Source organism: Talpa occidentalis, unplaced genomic scaffold, assembly GCF_014898055.3.
Source record: "Talpa occidentalis isolate TD23 unplaced genomic scaffold, MPIMG_talOcc4v2.1 talOcc4.16, whole genome shotgun sequence".
Lineage (NCBI taxonomy): Eukaryota > Metazoa > Chordata > Mammalia > Eulipotyphla > Talpidae > Talpa > Talpa occidentalis.
Window position 1 is genome coordinate 4130919 of NW_023601653.1, and position 17345 is coordinate 4148263.

General features: G+C 49.5%; 1 protein-coding gene across 3 annotated transcripts; it reads right to left on the bottom strand.

Annotated features, from left to right (window-relative positions):
* Positions 1 to 2863: 2863 nt before the first annotated feature.
* On the bottom strand, positions 2864 to 15992 carry ADSL (adenylosuccinate lyase). Of its 3 annotated transcripts, none has more exons than XM_037513509.1 (13): positions 15822 to 15992; positions 13289 to 13492; positions 11492 to 11536; positions 10998 to 11077; positions 9951 to 10122; positions 9734 to 9780; positions 9131 to 9221; positions 8100 to 8169; positions 7843 to 7990; positions 6003 to 6093; positions 4907 to 4996; positions 4244 to 4420; positions 2864 to 2981 (listed from the first exon to the last, which is right to left on the bottom strand). In XM_037513509.1, exons 1-13 carry the CDS (start codon positions 15990 to 15992, stop codon positions 2895 to 2897), a joined length of 1473 nt encoding a protein of 490 aa, XP_037369406.1. In that variant the 3' UTR covers positions 2864 to 2894. The 3 variants fall into 3 exon arrangements, with proteins under 3 accessions (XP_037369406.1, XP_037369408.1, XP_054551997.1); XM_037513511.2 differs by having other exon boundaries at positions 15877 to 15900; XM_054696022.1 differs by lacking the exon at positions 15822 to 15992 and adding an exon at positions 15333 to 15463.
* Positions 15993 to 17345: the final 1353 nt, after the last annotated feature.

Here is a 17345-nt window from a genome sequence, read left to right on the forward strand (position 1 = left end):
TGCACAATTCGAAAGCCCCGTAGGGAGCCAGGCGCCTGCGGGTGGACGCCGTGCCCGAGGGGTGAGCCCCGCCGCCCCAAGAGTGTGAACTCACCATTGTCTACAACCAGGTCGCTGTTCCTGAAAACGTTTAAGCAAGGTGCCACGGAAACGTCGACGCTACCAGGCCGGTGGCAGGCCTCCTCCATTGGCTCCTGGTCCTGGTCGACATCAGGCTCTATCTAGCCTGAAAATGTGCCCTCATCTTTTGGAAAGGTCACCAAAAGCTGCACTAGTACTACGGGGCCATTCTCCAAGAAATTTCACCCAGTACGCCCGGCTCGTCGTGCCCGGGGTGGCCGCGGAGGGTGGGCCTGAGGCCACAGCTGGGACTAGAGCGCTCACCTCACCAGGCCCTTTACATTATTGACAACTCTCCTGTGCTGAAAGCAGGCTGGATTTTAACATTTTACGGGGGACCTGGACAAAATAAGAAATGTGAACCTGTTTTTTGTGGCAGTGTTTACTTCTCTTTCCAGCTACACCAGTTTTTCAAAAGAAAAAATTTTTTAAGGCAAAGAATTTTGCCATAGGGTAATAAATTCCTGCCCTTTTAGTGTGATGACATCCATTTTCCTCTCACCTTACAACTTGCAAGGGCTGTGTTAAATGATTTTCGTGGGAAAAGTTTGAGAGTTGTAAGCTGAGGTGTCATGATGCTGCTGAGTAATTCAGCATGGGTGCCTTAGATTTTTGCAGTTAAGTCATTAGCATTTCATTTTTGCCTACTTTCCCTACAGGTTTAATAGGGAATAAGGACTTGGTTAGCACTATTGCCAGGCAAAGCTTCCAGCCCTCCCCTGGCACTCCAGTGGAATCATGTCAGTGAACACTGGAGTGCAGGCCTTAAGGCCACAGAGGGTAGGACTCCTTTTCCAGGAAGGGTAAATGATTCTGTGAAACTGCTAGTAAATGCTATGCAAGATTTCTATGTATCATGTAGCCTCCATCAGTCAGATAACAAAGGGCAAGAAAGTGAAACAGCCAGGTTCTTAAATGCCCCCTAGGACAGCACCCAGGTAATTCATAACACCTGCAGGGTGGATGGGGCCAGCGCATTGAAGTAATTCTGCCAAGCAGCCTCAGGAGGGAGGAGGGGTGTAGAGCGCATTAGAAGACGCCACCACCAAGGGAAGCAAAATACCCTTTTATCAGTGACACCTCAAGAGCGCCTTTTCTCGGTGGACCTTAAAGAACATGCGTGTGTACAAAAGTGGAAATGTCTGTCCTACCATGGAGGAGCCACTCACCACTTCTGCTTTCTGCACTGGAACTGCCAGGCAGTGTGTACAGGCGGTGCACAGCAGGGGGCTGAAAAATGTATGGCAAAGTCTGAAACCAGTATGAAAAAATGTCATAAATATGTATTTCTTCTGGGATATCATGAAGAAATGAAGCTTTTTAAACACCAAGTATGTTACTTTACCTTTTTTGTCTTGACAGAAAATGAGCAACTTACTTATGGAACTATGGGATAAACCTTTAACTTGTAAGACAGCTGCCTTATTAAGGTATAAAGCCTCAGGAGAGGGGTCACACTTACCCAGTTTTAAAGCTCCCAGTGCCCCAGAGCCCTGGATAGCTCATTTCTGGCCGGAGACCCAGACACCTGCAGGCCTCTAGTCTCTCCCAGTCTCACAGATTGCCACTCAAAACTATTGGATGTTTGCTATTTCCTAAAAACACCCCTTGGAGTCCAAGCAGGGACCTGTAATCAGGACACAGAATGCCAGGGTGGGATGGTAAGCCTGGTGGCTTTCCCCGACATCATGCCACCCAGAACTATCTTATCTTACTGGCAACCACTTCTGGTTCATACGGAGTTAAATTAACTTCTCTATATTTATCTTAGTTTTTCTTCTTTTTTTGGCTACATCACTTCCATCTATTTAAGTTCGACGAAATCTTAGTTTACCTTACAAAATAGTTGTGTTGACAAGTTCTTAGTTTTGTCATCTGCAAAACTGATAAACAAGTTTTCATTTTCACCTGAGGAAAAGGTACCCAGACGGAGGCAGCTAAGGACAGCGTTGGGGGGAAGAAGGGGGGGCGCTCCAGTGCTCTGCTGGTGGGTAGATGGGCGGTGACGCATATATATCCTCGCATCTCAACCGTCTTTGGCTACAGCTGGCCCAAAAAGCTAGCCAATGTCCTGATGTAACCAATACACCCAATTAGCGTTTCCAAGCTACACAAGCCTTACCAAAAGGTAAAGTGAGGCTGGGCAGATAACCTGAGCTGAGTAAGGTTGATTTTCAGAAAGGATTTGTTGTACCTCAGCTCCAAATTTCATTATTCTAGCCAAAAATAACAAATGGAAAGTATCCAAGGACACTGAATCATTGAGCCCTGGTTATTTCGTTAGACCCAGATCAAACTCATCCTCAGAAGACCAGGACATTGCCTACTGAAAAGGACTAGCCTAGCTGGAAAAGAGGCCTTGAAAGAACAGTCAACTGAGTGGCTGTTTATTATGTGAATGTGTTGCTGTTTAACAACAACAAAAAAAAAAACAGTCCAACCACAATGCAATTTATTTCTGTTGTAAACCTTGAGAAATGTGAGAGCACCATGGAGAGAGAAAAGAGCTGAATTAATTCAAGGTAAAATTTCTTGAGGTGTCTTTTCACAACCCTTTTTCACTTTGCAAAACAGGAGCGGTGTCTCTCCTGCCCACCTGTCTATGCAGGTGCCTCTTTTTTGCCTTTATCCTTTCCCTGATAAATCTGTCCTTTTGAAATGTTAAAAAAAAACCCAGACATAAACGTAAAATAAGGCACTAAATTAACATTTTCATGACTCGCCAATAAAAGTTAACAAAGCCAACAAGGAATTTGTTTAATTCTCTTCCAGCTCTACAGACATAATTCTGCTTTCAACTTCATCACACTTTCATATGGTTTTAGCAGGGGATATACCTCCTCTTCTAAGAATCTCTGTACCTGCCAAAGAGGAGAGTAAATATAAGAGAAAAAACTGTTAAGATGTATATTTGTTTTTGTTTTTTTTCAATCACTGAGACCTAATTTGATAAAGCCTTTACTGCACCACTGAGCTTCCTTCCCCCCAAGCAAGCAGCTAACCCTCCATGGCACACACACCAGCCTTCCTCACAACCCATCCTGTTCTCTCAGTGGGCCTCCCCAAGCGCCAGTTACCCACGTGAAAGTCATTAATACTTCCTCCCTCATCCTCACCCAAATAGCTCCAAGTGAGAAGCCTCCTAAGTAGCCCTGGGACTTCTGTCTGTACCCCACTGGCTCCAAGTCCTCACCCGCTCTGCATCTGCCACGTCCTACCTTCTTACTGGTCTCCCCACTTGACATCTTTCAAATACAAAACCCCAGCCTGAACTGAATACAAACAGTAAACTTGACCTTCAAGTCCCCTAGGGCACCTGATTGTCCAGCAACACTCCATTGCCTGGAACGTCTCTTATGCTGCATTTGCCATCTCCTCTCAGGCTGTGCCAGGCTGACTCCTACTTGTCCCTCAGATTCAGCTTAGACATCACGTCCTCCAAGAAGTCTGCCGTGTGTTCTCCCAACTTCTACTATTTTAGGGCTGTTTCCTCCTTTGATCCCAAGAGATAGGCGTCTCTCAATTCCTGCAGGTGCTATTTGGCATTATAATGACCTATTTACAAGTCTCTACCACTAAGCACTGAGCTCCCTGGAGACGAGGATTATGTGTCCATCTTTAAAGCTCCAGAATTGAAACAAAGTACCTGAACACACACTGAGCACCATGCCTGCACTTGACGTTTCTAAATTAACTCTTGGGAGTCTCAGTAGAGCCAAGAGGAAAATGACACGTACTAAACACTGCGCCAAGTACTACGCCAGGCCCTCAATCAACACAGCCTCCGGCCAGGAGATGTCCTTTTCTCCTGTCAGCCGGTAAATGCCACAAGTCAGGAGTGAACCAGATCTGCCTGACAGTAAAGCTCAGTCTCTGCCCAGCACACCATCTGCTCTCAACCAAAAGAGAATCCTGAGAATTCCATGGAGGAAATACTCTGGGCAGCTCAAAACAATCCAGGCCCCTACATCTTAGCCACCAAGCGGCTCTGGATTCTAAGACACCCCATTCCCACCACTCCTCCTATAAAGTGGAAACAGTAAAGTGTTCCAGGCTGCACAGCCCAGCAGTGCAGGGAGACCCCTGGGTCAAACCTCGGACCCGGGAGCACCCTGATGCTTACCTGTTGGGGTGCACGGCCAGTGAAGGAGGACGGATCTAGTAAATGGTCCAACTGGGAGTGAATGGGACTGAAGTAGGCATCGGCCTGGATGCGCTTGATGAGGTCATTGTCACCCCCTTCCTGCTTGACTACCGCGGCTGCCTGCTGGGAAAGCACTCTAATTTTCTCATGGCAATCCTGGAAGACAGTGAGGGGGGTGCTGGTTAACCACCGACAGGGCCTGTGAGCATCTTGAGTCACATAGCACTCCATACAAGTGTCTGTGCCCCTCCAGGTTGAGGTGGTTCCTCTCAAAGTCAGACTCCAGCGAGACCCTGTCTCTCTGACCACTGGATGGTGTGACACTGATGCCTGCCTCATGCCGGCACCTCAGAAGCCTCCCAAACCACCTTCTAACGTGTGCTGTTGATACCCCACTGACTGCTTCCTATGGGAAGTCAGACCCAATTCATTTACTGAGAGGGGACCTTCCCTACAAGCGAGTGATTCACTTTTACTAACCAGGTTCATCTCAATCACCAGAGACAAGCCTGTTTTGTGGTAGAATGAAGTCAATGCTCTGAACCAGTATGAGGATGAAGGGGCCTGCCTTTCATCCATTCCTCTTCAGGAGGCAGAGCAGGCGGACGGGGCACTCAATCTAAGAGCATGAGGATCACAAACCTGGCGGTTGCCCCCAGCTTTCACCATGGCCATGATGATGTTCTCTGTGGCCATGAAAGGCAGCTCTTGCCGAATGCGCCGCTCAATCACCTAGGAGGAGGAAGGGCCAGGAAAGGTTACAAACTCACACACCCAGTAAGAAGCCGGCACCATCCAGCAACATGCACAGCAGGCCTATGGACTACATTCATGAAGAAAGTGGAATGCAATGATCATTCTACACTGTTTTTCAAATTTTCTAATTCAGAGTATTATTTTGATTTTAAAAAGGAGCAATGATTTAAGTTTTAAAAAATTGCTTCATCAGAAGAAGTCCTAAAACCTCAAGTTTGTTCAATTTTAGTGCCCAACCTCAAAATCCAAGTACCTGAAGGACATGAACCACCTGCCTCAGGTACTTATAGAGAGGCAAATGGAACAGCCTGCTCTGCTGGCCGCTGCAGAGCTGACAAGTCAGCGGGCAGGCTGTGTAAGTCAATGTGAAGTGTTTTTCTCAAATGTGCCTATGAATTTCAGAGCAAGTCAGTTCCCTAGGTGTAGTGGCAGGAAGGGCCAGAGCAGGATCTCTATGACTGAGCGGACGGGTGGAGGAGAGTCCTGGAGCCCTCAGTGGCTTTTTCAGGATTCTATTGGGATTTACCAGGTACACGGCAGGCAGGGGTGCCAGCAGGCTGGGAGGCTGGCAGGCCTCCCAGTTCCCAGGGAATGTTCACTCTGTGCTCTCTCTTGTTCTGGTTGCCCTTTCGTTCTCTGTTCTGCTCTGCTGGCATTCCCGTGACGCTGCCTTTATAAGCCCCATCTCAGCCCAGGTGTACCTGGTTACAAATGCCCACACCCTACTCCAGGTGCCCGCCATCAGGCATGCATTCAGGACCACAGGGTTCCATCATCAATCCTAAAGGTGGGAGGGCAGAAAAAACTGATACTTTACTTACCCTACACTAGGGCTTATGTCACAACTGAAAACAGAGCTCAGGTTGGAAAGCTCTACTGGACCAGGAAAGAGGTCCCCCAATATACTCACTCCAGGGTGGGAAAAGGTCACCCACATTCCAACCCTTCCCTCATATTCGCCTTTTAACTGAGAGGCTCTTACTTTGGGGTAGATCACCAATCCTTCAGAAATATTTTGCAGAGTATTCAGTATAGCATCTGCAGTGAGAAAAGCTTCCGCCAAACTGATCCGTCTAGAAAGCAAACAGCCAATTTGTTATCCCTTTAAACAAATTAACTTCAGTGAAATGCAAGGTATGTTCCAGAAAGTTGCCCTACTGTCTTCTTATGCCACATAAACTTCTTAGACAACTTCTTTCAATCTCACATCTTCAACTACTCCAATATCCTCATGACCCTCAAATCTAGCACCTCTATCTAGTCCAGATCATTTGCCCAATAGCCAGACCACATAGTTCAAGAGCTCCGCCTAGTGGACCTGCTGGTACTGCAAGCCTCAATGAATTCAGCTCCAATCTGCTCCTCTCCCAGCAGCACCTGACTCAACAAACAGCACTGGCACCTCTATCACTGAACAACTTACTCCAGGCACCCACGCAGGACAGTCAACCTGCCACTGAGTTTACACCCATATATTTCCTCCTCAGTGGCAGGGCAACTGTGGACAAAGCTTTTAAAAGTGGCCTTTGGAGGAGCCTCCCTGGTGGCACAAAGGGTTAAGCACCGCACTATGAAGCTATCTGTAGCCTCTGTAGCACGAGTTCAATCCCCAGCCGGCCAGGGAACCACCCACATGGCACAGCAGACCTCTCCTGACTTGCCCGCTGCTCCCCTCAGCAGTGTGTTTCAGTCGATCTGCCTATTTTGCACCCCACTGTCACTTGAATCCTCTCATCCCCCACACCTCTGGCCTATACCCCAATTGTATGCATAAACAAATACATCTTTAAAAAAAATTAAATGAAAGTAGCCTCCCCACTTGTTCGGACCAGAGCTGTGCTACCTTACAACTGATTCTCCAAATGGCTACAGGGTGTTTCAGCAGGCTCATCTGATCAGGCCACACCCTAAAAACCACTTCAGGGCCTCCCCGGTGGCGCAGCGGTTGAGCGCTGGGTTGCAAAGCTGCCCGCAGCCTCTGCAGCGCCGGTTCGATCCCCGGCTGTTCCCCGACCACCGGAGGAGGGTCCCACATGGCGCGCAGACCTCTCCTGCCGCCCGCTGCTCCCCTCAGCAGTGTACTTCGGTCCTTCTGCCTGCTCTGCTCCCCGCTCTGGCTCTGGTGAATTCTCTCACCCTCCCGCACTTCTGACTGTACCCGGTGCTTGTATAAATAAATAAATAAATAAATAAATAAATAAAGTTAAAAACAAACAAACAAAAAAACCACTTCATCCAATGGTGAACTTCTGAGTGAGTTCAGAGGGTATATTCCCACAGATAAACTCTGGATTATGCATGGACCCCAGAGAGCTAGCTTTGACTACATGTCCTTTTCCACTCAAGAAATCCCAGCACAATGCAGGCAAACCAGGCTATCTGGATCTACTTTACACATATACACACACCCATAAGGTAGAAGTGGTACCTTTTTGTGACAAATTACTTCTAGCCCACCTCCTAACTAGCAAAGATGTCACTGTGCCAAGACACAACAGCTGGTATCAGAACAAGTTAAACTCCCTCTCAGGGCCTTTCAGGAACTGGCTACTACCTGAAGTAACGCCCCACCTCATCTCTTGCCAACGCACACCCCATTCCCCAGTGCTATCGATTTATTAGTAACTCCCTAAACTGTTCTTTCTCCTCCTTTTGGGCCTTTATAAAAACTCCCAATTTTGTTTAAATATCTTGAGAAGTGCCTGAATCTAGTAAGCCTTAGAGCACCACCCACTCTTTGACATTACCCCTGAGTCCTCCACCACTTCTCTCTGCTCCCCCCGAGTGCCCTGCATACACTGCGCGACCCCTGCTCCACAGACCTGTTGGCACTATCGTCCAGGGTGCGCTCCAACCACTGCACAGCGGCTGTCTGCAGCGGGTTCATGACGAGGGTGATGAGGTGCCGGGCCAGGCTGCAGCATCGCTCAGCGCGCATAGGGTTCCGCTTGTATGCCATGGCGCTGGAGCCTGCGTGGAAGCAGGGGCTTCAGAGGCCTGCGAGTACGCAGGGAGAGCTATTCACACGCCTGCCAGCCTCCCAGTCTCCACACTGCCCCAGACTTTACACCATACTCACCAATCTGCTGTTTCTCAAAGGGCTCCTCCATCTCCTTCAGGTGTGCCAGGAGTCGTATGTCGCTGCAAATCTGGGGGAAAGCATGGCATAGGCGTCAGTCCACACCCGTGCAGCAACTTGGGGTCAGGGCTCGAGCTGATGCTGGGCTGAAGATCCTCCAGTGCTCCTGGACAGCATCTTACTCAGGCTTTTCTTGGCTCCTGAAGAGCAGAATGACAAATTCAGGGGGCCTCCCTGGTGGCACAGGGGTTAAGTCTCAGTGCTATCGAGCTATCACCAGCCACTGAAGCACGAGTTCGATCCCTGGCCAGGGACCTAACCCACATGGTGCTACAGACCTCTTCTGTCTCCCTGCTGCTTCCCTCAGCAGTGTATTTCAGTCAGTCAGTCTGCCTGTTCTGTTCCCCACTGTCTCTGGTGAATCCTCTCACCTTTCTGCACCTCTGACCTACACCCCAGTTCTTGCATGCATAAATAAAAATAAATCTTCAAAAAAAAAGAACGACAAATGCTGGGAGGAAGCAGGTGTTTTGATGAGGCACTGCTTATAACAGCACGGAGGGACGACGGCATTATGAACTTTAATGAGAATGCCAACAGCAGTCCTTCCCTTGAACACACCTTAATTTGAGCGACTATTTTTTTTTAAGATTTATTTTTTTTTTTTTAGCACAAAAGAAGTGGAGTGTAGGCCAAGGTGCGGGGGGTGAGAGGATTCGATCAGAGATAGAATGGGGAGCAGAACAGGCGGATCTACTGAAATAATGAGGGGAGCAGTGGGTGAGACAGGAGAGGTCTGCTGCATGTGGGTCAGCCCCCTGGCCGGGGCCTGAACTCAAGCTTCAGTGGTGGTAGCACTGAGACTTAACCCCTAGGCCATCAGAGGCCCATGAGACCTTATTTATGGGTCCCAAATTGTTAAGACTGATGTTGACATCTCTTGAGAGTTGATTAAATAAGTCTGAGCTCATCTGGTCTGTTTGTGGTATGCAGAGCTCTCATCCCTGTCCCCTACAAGCTGCCCCACTCACCTTGTGCACAGACGCCCCCAAGCTAGCCAGTGCTAACAGCACCTCAACATCCACTTTTCGCGTGTAGGTCTGCCCAGTGATGATGAAAGCTCTGGAAATAAATAGAAAAGAGTCTTTGGTTTTACAGGTTTATAAGTCACACTGAGCTGCGAGGAATGCAATAACTAGCTGCTGAATGACTGTTCTTCCACCCACCTCCCGGTCCTGACAGCTGTCCTGACCTGACAGGTACACATGGTCTAGGGCACCTACATCCTGCCACAGCTTGATGGAGGTAGCAGCAGCCAATGTGGGATCTAATGGCCTTGATGGAGCAGCAGCCAATGTGGGATCTAATGGCCTTAATTGGGAACCCATTTAAACCAGCTCACTGGAGGCTTTCAGTGAAGGAATGAAACCACCACCAACATTGGCAAGGCTAGTTTAAAAACTCAGAAATAAGTTGCTCCCTTTTTTATTGTGGATTATGAGAAAACAGAATCGAGACAGTAAGAAAACTCAGGCCAGAGATGGCAGGAATTCTGGAAGAACAAAGGAAGAAAAAGGAAGAAAGGAAGAAAAAGCTAAGCCACCGGGAGACCAAAACCTTTCTCAGTTACCTACCTCTTAAATCCTGCCTTTTCTGTCACCATCTTGTCAAGCTGCTCTACCTGGGAAAGAAAAGACATCCCTATAGAAACCCAGGGTGTCTAGCTTGAGCACACTGTGAGGATGCACCCTGCCCAGGTTTCCACTCACTTCCTGCGGTCCAAAGACCCCGACCATTGTGAGCGCTCCCTACCACCTGGTGCGCCCACCGCAGAGGCGGCTTTCAGGATACCTTCTGGTGGTCTCCTTCAAAGAGCTGCAGGAAGCTGGCCTGAGTGCCCGTGGTGCCCTTCACTCCTCGGAAGCGCAGGTCATCCTGGACACGCTTCAGGTTCTGGAGATCCATGCAAAGGTCCTGAATCCAAAGGCAGCAGCGCTTCCCAACTGTGGTCAACTGAGCAGGCCTGAAAGCAACCCAGAGAATATGGAAGCCTCGCACCAAGGGCTCACTCTCAGACACTGCACTGTTTCCCCCAATAACCAGTTACTTATGGGAAGGAGTAAAGGAGAAACCAGTAGAGACTAAATAAGAGCTAAAAAGCTTAAGCAAATAGTAGTTCAGGAGATTCAAAGTCAGTTATAAACAGTCGAAGGTTATAAAACTAATGGGCTCAGCTGGAGATAGAACTCGTGCTGCAGTGGCTGGTGATAGCTTGACAGCGCTGTGTCTTTAATCCCTGCGCCACCAGGGAGGCCTCAGAAATGTATTTTTTTGTCCATCAACATTTTAACAAAAGGAGGTTGAACAAAACGGCATTAATTCAAGGACGTGCTGAATTAGATTCCCTCTCACCAGTACCACTATCAGGTTCATTCCTCATAAGCATCCCAAGTTAGCTGCTTAACCTGCATTTTGACAGTTCACCTTAAAGTTTCCATGGAGGAGAAAGAACTAAATAATAAATGAAAGCCAGGGCCTCCCTGGTGGCGCAGCGGTTGAGCGCTGGGTTGCGAAGCTGCCCGCAGCCTCTGCAGCACCGGTTCGATCCCCGGCTGCTCCCCGGCCACCAGAGGAGGGTCCCACATGGCGTGCAGACTTCTCCTGCCGCCCGCTGCTCCCCTCAGCAGTGGACTTCGGTCCTTCTGCCTGCTCTGCTCCCCGCTCTGGCTCTGGTGAATTCTCTCACCCTCCCGCGCTTCTGACTGTACCCAGTGCATGTATAAACAAAAACGAACAAACAAACAAACAAACAAACAAAATATGCCTCTAAAAAAAAAAAAAATAAATGAAAGCCAGATGCACATAAACAAGCCTAGTTTCCAAGAAGCGATCACTTACTGGAAATGGGTGAACCCCAAGGCGGGAAGAGCGGCATGCTCCTTGGCAAAGTCAGCAAGCCGAGAGATCACTCTGGCGAGCTACAGCAGAGACCACATGGGGGAAAGGGGAAAGGAGTGAATTTAGGTTGAGCTCCTTACATGGTCAGAAACTAAACTGTTACACTTTACACAAAATCAAAGTGTCTTGAAGAGTTCACAGCAACAAAAACTTTTCCTACACAATTTTACGACCACTGACCATGCAGACAAACAGGACAACCTCATAAATCTGGCCCACATATTTCAACTACATGCTGTCGACTGTATGTACTTCCCTTAGAAGGCTATGCTTAGAAAGCATTTACTTAAAAACAATTTTACTCAAGAAAAGTCACTTAGTTCTACAGATATGATTGCTCACCTGAGAAAATACTCTAATTTACGTTAATTTACACACATAAGTGGTGCCCATTTTCTATCAGAGAATCTAGGAAACTTCTGCCCACGCCTTACCTTTGGCAAAAGCAGGTTGGATGCATTTCTAAGAATAATGAGGTCCTACAAGAGAAAATGCAAGTTGTACATTAAATAGTTTTGCCCAAACAAATCATGCACAGCTTTTTCTGGCACTCATGACTGGGCCTCTCAGAGAACTACAAAGCTTACTGCAAGAGCTGGAGATGCTGACACTACCAGAAGAGCAGACTACACTGCACCATGTGGGTTAGCTTCCTGGCTGGGGATCAAACTTATGCTGTAGGGGCTGCGGATAGCTTCATAATGCTGAGACTTAACTCCCTGCGCCACCAGGGAGGTCCCTACGTGGCTTCTTTCTGAATCGGGAATTTATCTAGAATCGATCGTCTGGTCCCACAGGTACACTATGATTAAGAGCACTGCTTTGGGGCCATTCTATTTGGGTTTACACTCTTTCTAGCAGCATGACCTTGGGCAAGCTCTTCAATCTCTTTTTAAATCTCAATGCAGAATTGAGATAAGGAAACTAGTCCCCAAGAGTCTATATAGATTCCATTTATATGAAATTTCTAGAACAGGCTAAACTACAGAGACAAGAGGCAGGTCAGTAGTTGTCTGTGATTGGAAGCAGGAGTGGAGAATGACTGTACACAGGCAAGACAAAGCCAGGTGAGGGATGTACTCTCAAACTTTAGTGTGGTGAAGGTCAAATGAATGCATAAATTAACTAGAACTCAGAACCATACATTTAAGTAAGCTTTATTCAATAGTGCTGGCTGAAAATGGAGATCACAGCCTCTGCCTCTCAGGGTGGTTGTGAAGAATAAATGAGTAATATATACAAAGTGCTCAGAATAGTGCAAAGCACCTAAAACCGCTTAGAAAGCACTTGCTGTTGCTTTCCATGTTTGCCTCTAAGACACTTTCACCAACGAATATTTCATTTAAGAATTATAATGCAGGGGCCTCCCCTGGTGGCGCAGCGGTTGAGTGCTGGGCTACATAGCTGCCCGCGGCATTGGCAGCGCTGGTTTGATCCCTGGCCGCCGGCGAGGGTCCCACATGGTGTGAAGACTTCTGCCATGCCCGCTGCTCCCCTCAGCAGTGTATTTCGTCAGTCTGTCTGTTGTGTTCCCTGCTCTGGCTCTGGTGTATTCTCTCACACTTCTGCGCTTCTGACTGTACCCAGTGCTTGTATAAATAAACAAATCAATCTTTAAAAAGAAAAAGAATTATAATGCAGGGACCTCCCTGATGGCTTGGGAGGTAAGTCTCAACTTAGCACTATCACTGTGATGGCCTGAGTACGATCCCCGGCCAGGGAGCTGACCCACATGGCGCAGCAGACCTCTTCTGCCTCACCTGCTGCTCCCCTCAGCAGTGTATTTCAGTGGCTCTGCCTGTTCTACTCTATACTCTCTGGTGGGTCCTCTCACCCCCTGCACTTCTGGCCTACACCCCAGTTCTTCTATGCAAAATAAATAAATCTTTTAAAAAAAAGTTCATTAATATTCTTAAAAAAAAAAAAAAAAGAATGATGCACTCCTCTGTCACAGCAGTTATAAAAGACTTTGGAAGGAAAATTACCTCGCCAACTAAAAGGCTAAAGAGGTGACTTCTGTCCAACATATCAATGCATAAGTGCAATCTGGAGGTCACTTAGGATCTCAGAGCTGAGACAAGAAAGATGCCAAAAGCAGGAAATTCATGAGCACTGAGATACCCCTAACACTAAAGATCTATGGAATTCCTGAAATTGAACAAAATCAAATAAAATTTATTAACACATAAAGACTGAGTCCTACATGGAAACAAAACAACACAGGCCCGTACTGTATTGTCTCCAACATAGCAAGAGGTGGCACCAAGGTGAATAATGCCCGCAGCTTTTGGACAGCAGTGGCCAAACGTGTGTACGTGAGCCATCACATCATGCCGTAACTGTTTCTCTTCTTCAGCTGCCATCTTGAAGTCGATGTTGTCCAGATTTGACTTCATTTCCTGGATTTGTTCATCCGTTATAGGCAATCCCAATGTCTGCAGAACAAGCAAAATGAAATAGAATAACTTCAGGTATGCAATTATTACAACTGAGCTGATACCATGAAAATAACTGGCTCATCTTAGCATTTATGCCTTACTCCCAATTCGTAAATTAACATGGGGTAACCAAATTAACTTGGGGTAACCAAGTTAAAAGTACACAGGGATGGATGACTTTCTCAAGGAATCACGGTAAATTACACATGTAAGGTCCAACATACACATATGTAACAAAGGAATGCTGATCTTGGTTCCCTCTGTCCCATGTCCCTCACATTCTGGTCTCTCGGCCCAAATGTCATCTCCTCAGAGGTCCTTCCTGATCACAACGGGAAATACCCACCCTTTGCATCACCATCTGCTTGGTCTGACTTATTAATAAATTGATTAGCCTGCCCCTCTCCCCCGAGAATGTGTACTTCATGAGAGAAGAGCTGTGTGTATTTACTGCTTCCTCAGTACCTGGCACCTAAGTGTCCAATGGGTGGGAACCAGGCCAGTTTTATATTCGGTCCTGGGGGATTTACTCAGAGAAACCAAAATAAGGGAATGCTGTAAGCAGTTTTGCCAACATATTATGTACAGCAAATTCAGTGCAATTGAAAGCAATTCCAGGAGACACTGATGAGAAAATAAACACATCAATATCTTACCTTCCTCCATGGAAAAATCAGGCTGGCCACCTGGAGCCAAGCATGGCACATATACACTGGTGAAATTCTTTCAAACCTCCCTTGAAAACCTCAAGGCCTGATGCTGGAAAGATCCTGCATCGCAGACCTGTCTTGTCCATAATGGAGCTACTAGCCAGATATGCTTGTTTCCATGGAGGCTGATTAAAGTTAAAACTTCAGTTCTTCAGTCATACTAGTCACATTTCAAGTGCTCAGTAGCCACCAGTGGAGTGTTGTCTAGGCTCTTTCCTCCTAACAGTTGCAGACCCATCCCATAGCAAAACATCAGGGGGCAGTGGGGCCAAAATACTCCTCTCCCCCAAAGCAATTCATCTCCCCAGAATTCATTCCCCCCTCCTAATTTATTTTCTGCATGCCTCCTAATCTCCTACTCCCAAAATTGTTTTTCTTCTAAACTACCACTCATGGGTCCCTGGTGGTGCAAGGGGTTAAGCACCATACTGCGAATCAATCAGAAGACTCTGCAGCATGAGTTTGATCCATGGCCTGCCAGGAAGCAACCCACGTGGCGCAGCAGACCTCTCCTGACTCACCCGTTGCTCCCCTCAGCAGTGTGTTTCAGTCAGTCTGCCTGTTCTCTTCCCACTCTGTCTCTGGTGAGTCCTCTCAGCCCCCACATCTCTGGCCTGTACCCCAGCTCTTGTATGCATAAATAAATAAATCTTAAAAAAAAAAACAACAACCCACCAACTCATTATGTAACATGTGGCTGATGCTGACACCTTAGTTAATAGATAATCCAAATCCAGGAGGTGCCGAAACTGCTTGAATTTCAAGCAAAATGTAGAATGTGCTGAGAAACAAACACCAATTCAGATGACTTTACATTTCAATTCCAGCTTGCAGTCACTCAGTAGCTAAAATGACCCTGGCAAAGTCTCTGGGGGCCGCCACCCTGATCTATATAACAAAGTATCAAATCGAACAGAAAACAGAGCAAAATAAACCACAAGGCTCTGTACCATCTACTATTAGTGTATACTGATAGACACTATCTGCTATCTTTATCTGAGCCCAAAGTTTATGAAATCTCGCCTTCCATCATCCCTAAGACAGGAATAGAATCTGTCTAAGGAGCTATTAATAAAGTCTCCCAACGGTGCCAGGTACTGCAGAAATGTCAGATATTATTAAATTACTTCATTTTCTTGGACACAGCGACGGGGGGAGAGGGCTAGAAGTAGTTTCCATCTTGGATACACGAGGCACAGTGGTCCTAAGCCCCCTCCGACTGTTCCCACATCTGCTGGCACGTGGCGGGGCCCCTGCCCCCCGCTGCGGTGGCATTTTCCTCTGAAACCTTAGCGCCTCTGCACCACCAGCTCCTCTGGGGCTATTTCTGAATCTGCTGGGCTGAGGCGCCCTCCGCGCGGCTCCCCCAAGGGAAGCCGCAGCCGCGTCTGACGACCCCGCAGGCCGGGGCGCGGGGGGCCGGCAGGGGCGCCCCGCCGAGCCCGCTCCCGCCCCGGCCGCGGCCTGCAGGGCCGGGCTCCCCGGAGGCGAGTTCCTCCCCGCGCGGGGCGGCAGCGGCCAGTCCGCGCGGGAAGCGCCGCGTCGGGGGGCGCGGTGGGGGGCGCCGGCCGGCGAGCCCCGAGAGCACCGCGCGCCGCCCGCCCCGGCCGCGTTACCTGCTCGGCCTCCGCGAGCCACAGCCAGAGCTGCCGCCAGGTCCGGAACTTGTACCTGTCGCTGAACAGGGCGCACATCTCCGCGCTGGCGTAGCGGCGGGCGAGCGGCGAGCGGTAGCCGTCGTGCTCGCCGGCCGCCCCCTGCGCGCCGCGGTCGCCCCCCGCCGCCATCACCACGCGCGCCGCCCCCCGCGGCGACTCCCGGGGGCGGGAACGGGGCTGGGCGGGACTTCCGGGGGCGGGACTTCCGGGGCGGGGCGCTTGGCTCGGCCCCGCCCCCGGGCTCTGGGCCGCGGACGCGCGGGGCCTCGGCGCGCGGCGTCCCTCTGCCCACGCGCCCGGGGGGACGCCCGGGCCGCTCTTCTCCGAGGCTGGCGTCGGTGACTTCGACGTCTCGGTCTCTTGATTTCGCAGCCGTCAAGGCTGTCGCCGGGGAGACGCGCCGGCGAAGCTGCGGGGCGGAGGGGCTTCCGGGAACGGGTTTCCGAGGCCCCGCGCGCGCCGGGCGCCCCCCCCCCCCCCGAGGCCGGGCCCGCCGGGCTGCTGACCCGAGCGCGCGCCGAGCACCGCCCCCGCGGCCTCCCGCTCGGGCCCAGCCAGGCCCGGCCCGCGTCCCTCCCGCCGCTCCGGTTGCCCGGGATGAAAACCGCCCCGTTTAATGGGGTGTGACGGCGCGTCGGGCTCGGGCCGAGGCCTCTCCAGGGTGAGCTCAGTGAGGCCTTGCGAGGAGGCAGAGTGGTTTTCAGGGGTCACTCAGCGAGGTCGTGCACGTGAGGCCCCGATGCAAAGCACGTAGAGCTCAATAAACCCCCACTTTGCAGATGGCAGAACAGGCCTGGTAGGTTGAGTGTCTTGAGATTGCTCGTGAGGAAGTGGGAGGGAGACCTGGGAATCAAATGCAGGTCGGTTCTGGGGTATGTGTGCCCTTTCTGCCGCTCCAGGAGCGCGTTCTCTGCTGCTTTGCAGCCACCCTTTTCTTAGCTCCTCACTGTCAGGAGGCCTCCCAGGGAGTTGCCATATTCTGAAATCCCAGCTCTTCCAGGGGTGAGCTGCCCCTTCCCAAGGACCACAGTTCTGGAGGGACATTAAAAGTTGCTGATAAAACTCATGACTTCAAGATCCCATTTGACAAGAACTTCTTTACCTGTCACCTTTCTATTCCTTTCAGTTATCTCCACGTCCACGCAAAAACCTGTGGACCACCCCTGTAGTGTTCTCCCTCCCCACCTCTGGGGCTTCCTAGAGCCTGGCGTATTATAAGTCACTTGCATCTCACCAGAGCTCAGAGTCTCCAACGGTCTCCCAGTGATTGCAGTGGGGGCAGAGAGCATGTCCGTCTTAGTCACCCATGGCCTGGCACTAAGAACAGGATCCAACATAGTATAGATATTCAATACATGATTCCAAGATTCATAATGAGCGCTGCCTCAAAGGAGTCTTTCTGAAAGAAGAATAAGGCCCATAATAGCCAAGATCCTAGCACCTATTTCCTCTTCCCCCAAGATCTCTCATCGCTTTACTGTC

What these genes read in the sequence shown, in the direction of transcription:
- ADSL (XM_037513509.1), bottom strand. Translation starts at nt 15,992, where the DNA reads ATGGCGGCGGGGGGCGACCGCGGCGCGCAGGGGGCGGCCGGCGAGCAC. An exon ending in TTGGGGTTCACCCATTTCCA is followed by an intron (nt 10,123 to 10,997) that starts GTAAGTGATCGC and finishes GGTTGCTTTCAG; the next exon opens with GCCTGCTCAGTTGACCACAG. An exon ending in CTGGCCGTGCACCCCAACAG is followed by an intron (nt 2,982 to 4,243) that starts GTAAGCATCAGG and finishes CCTCTTTGGCAG; the next exon opens with GTACAGAGATTCTTAGAAGA.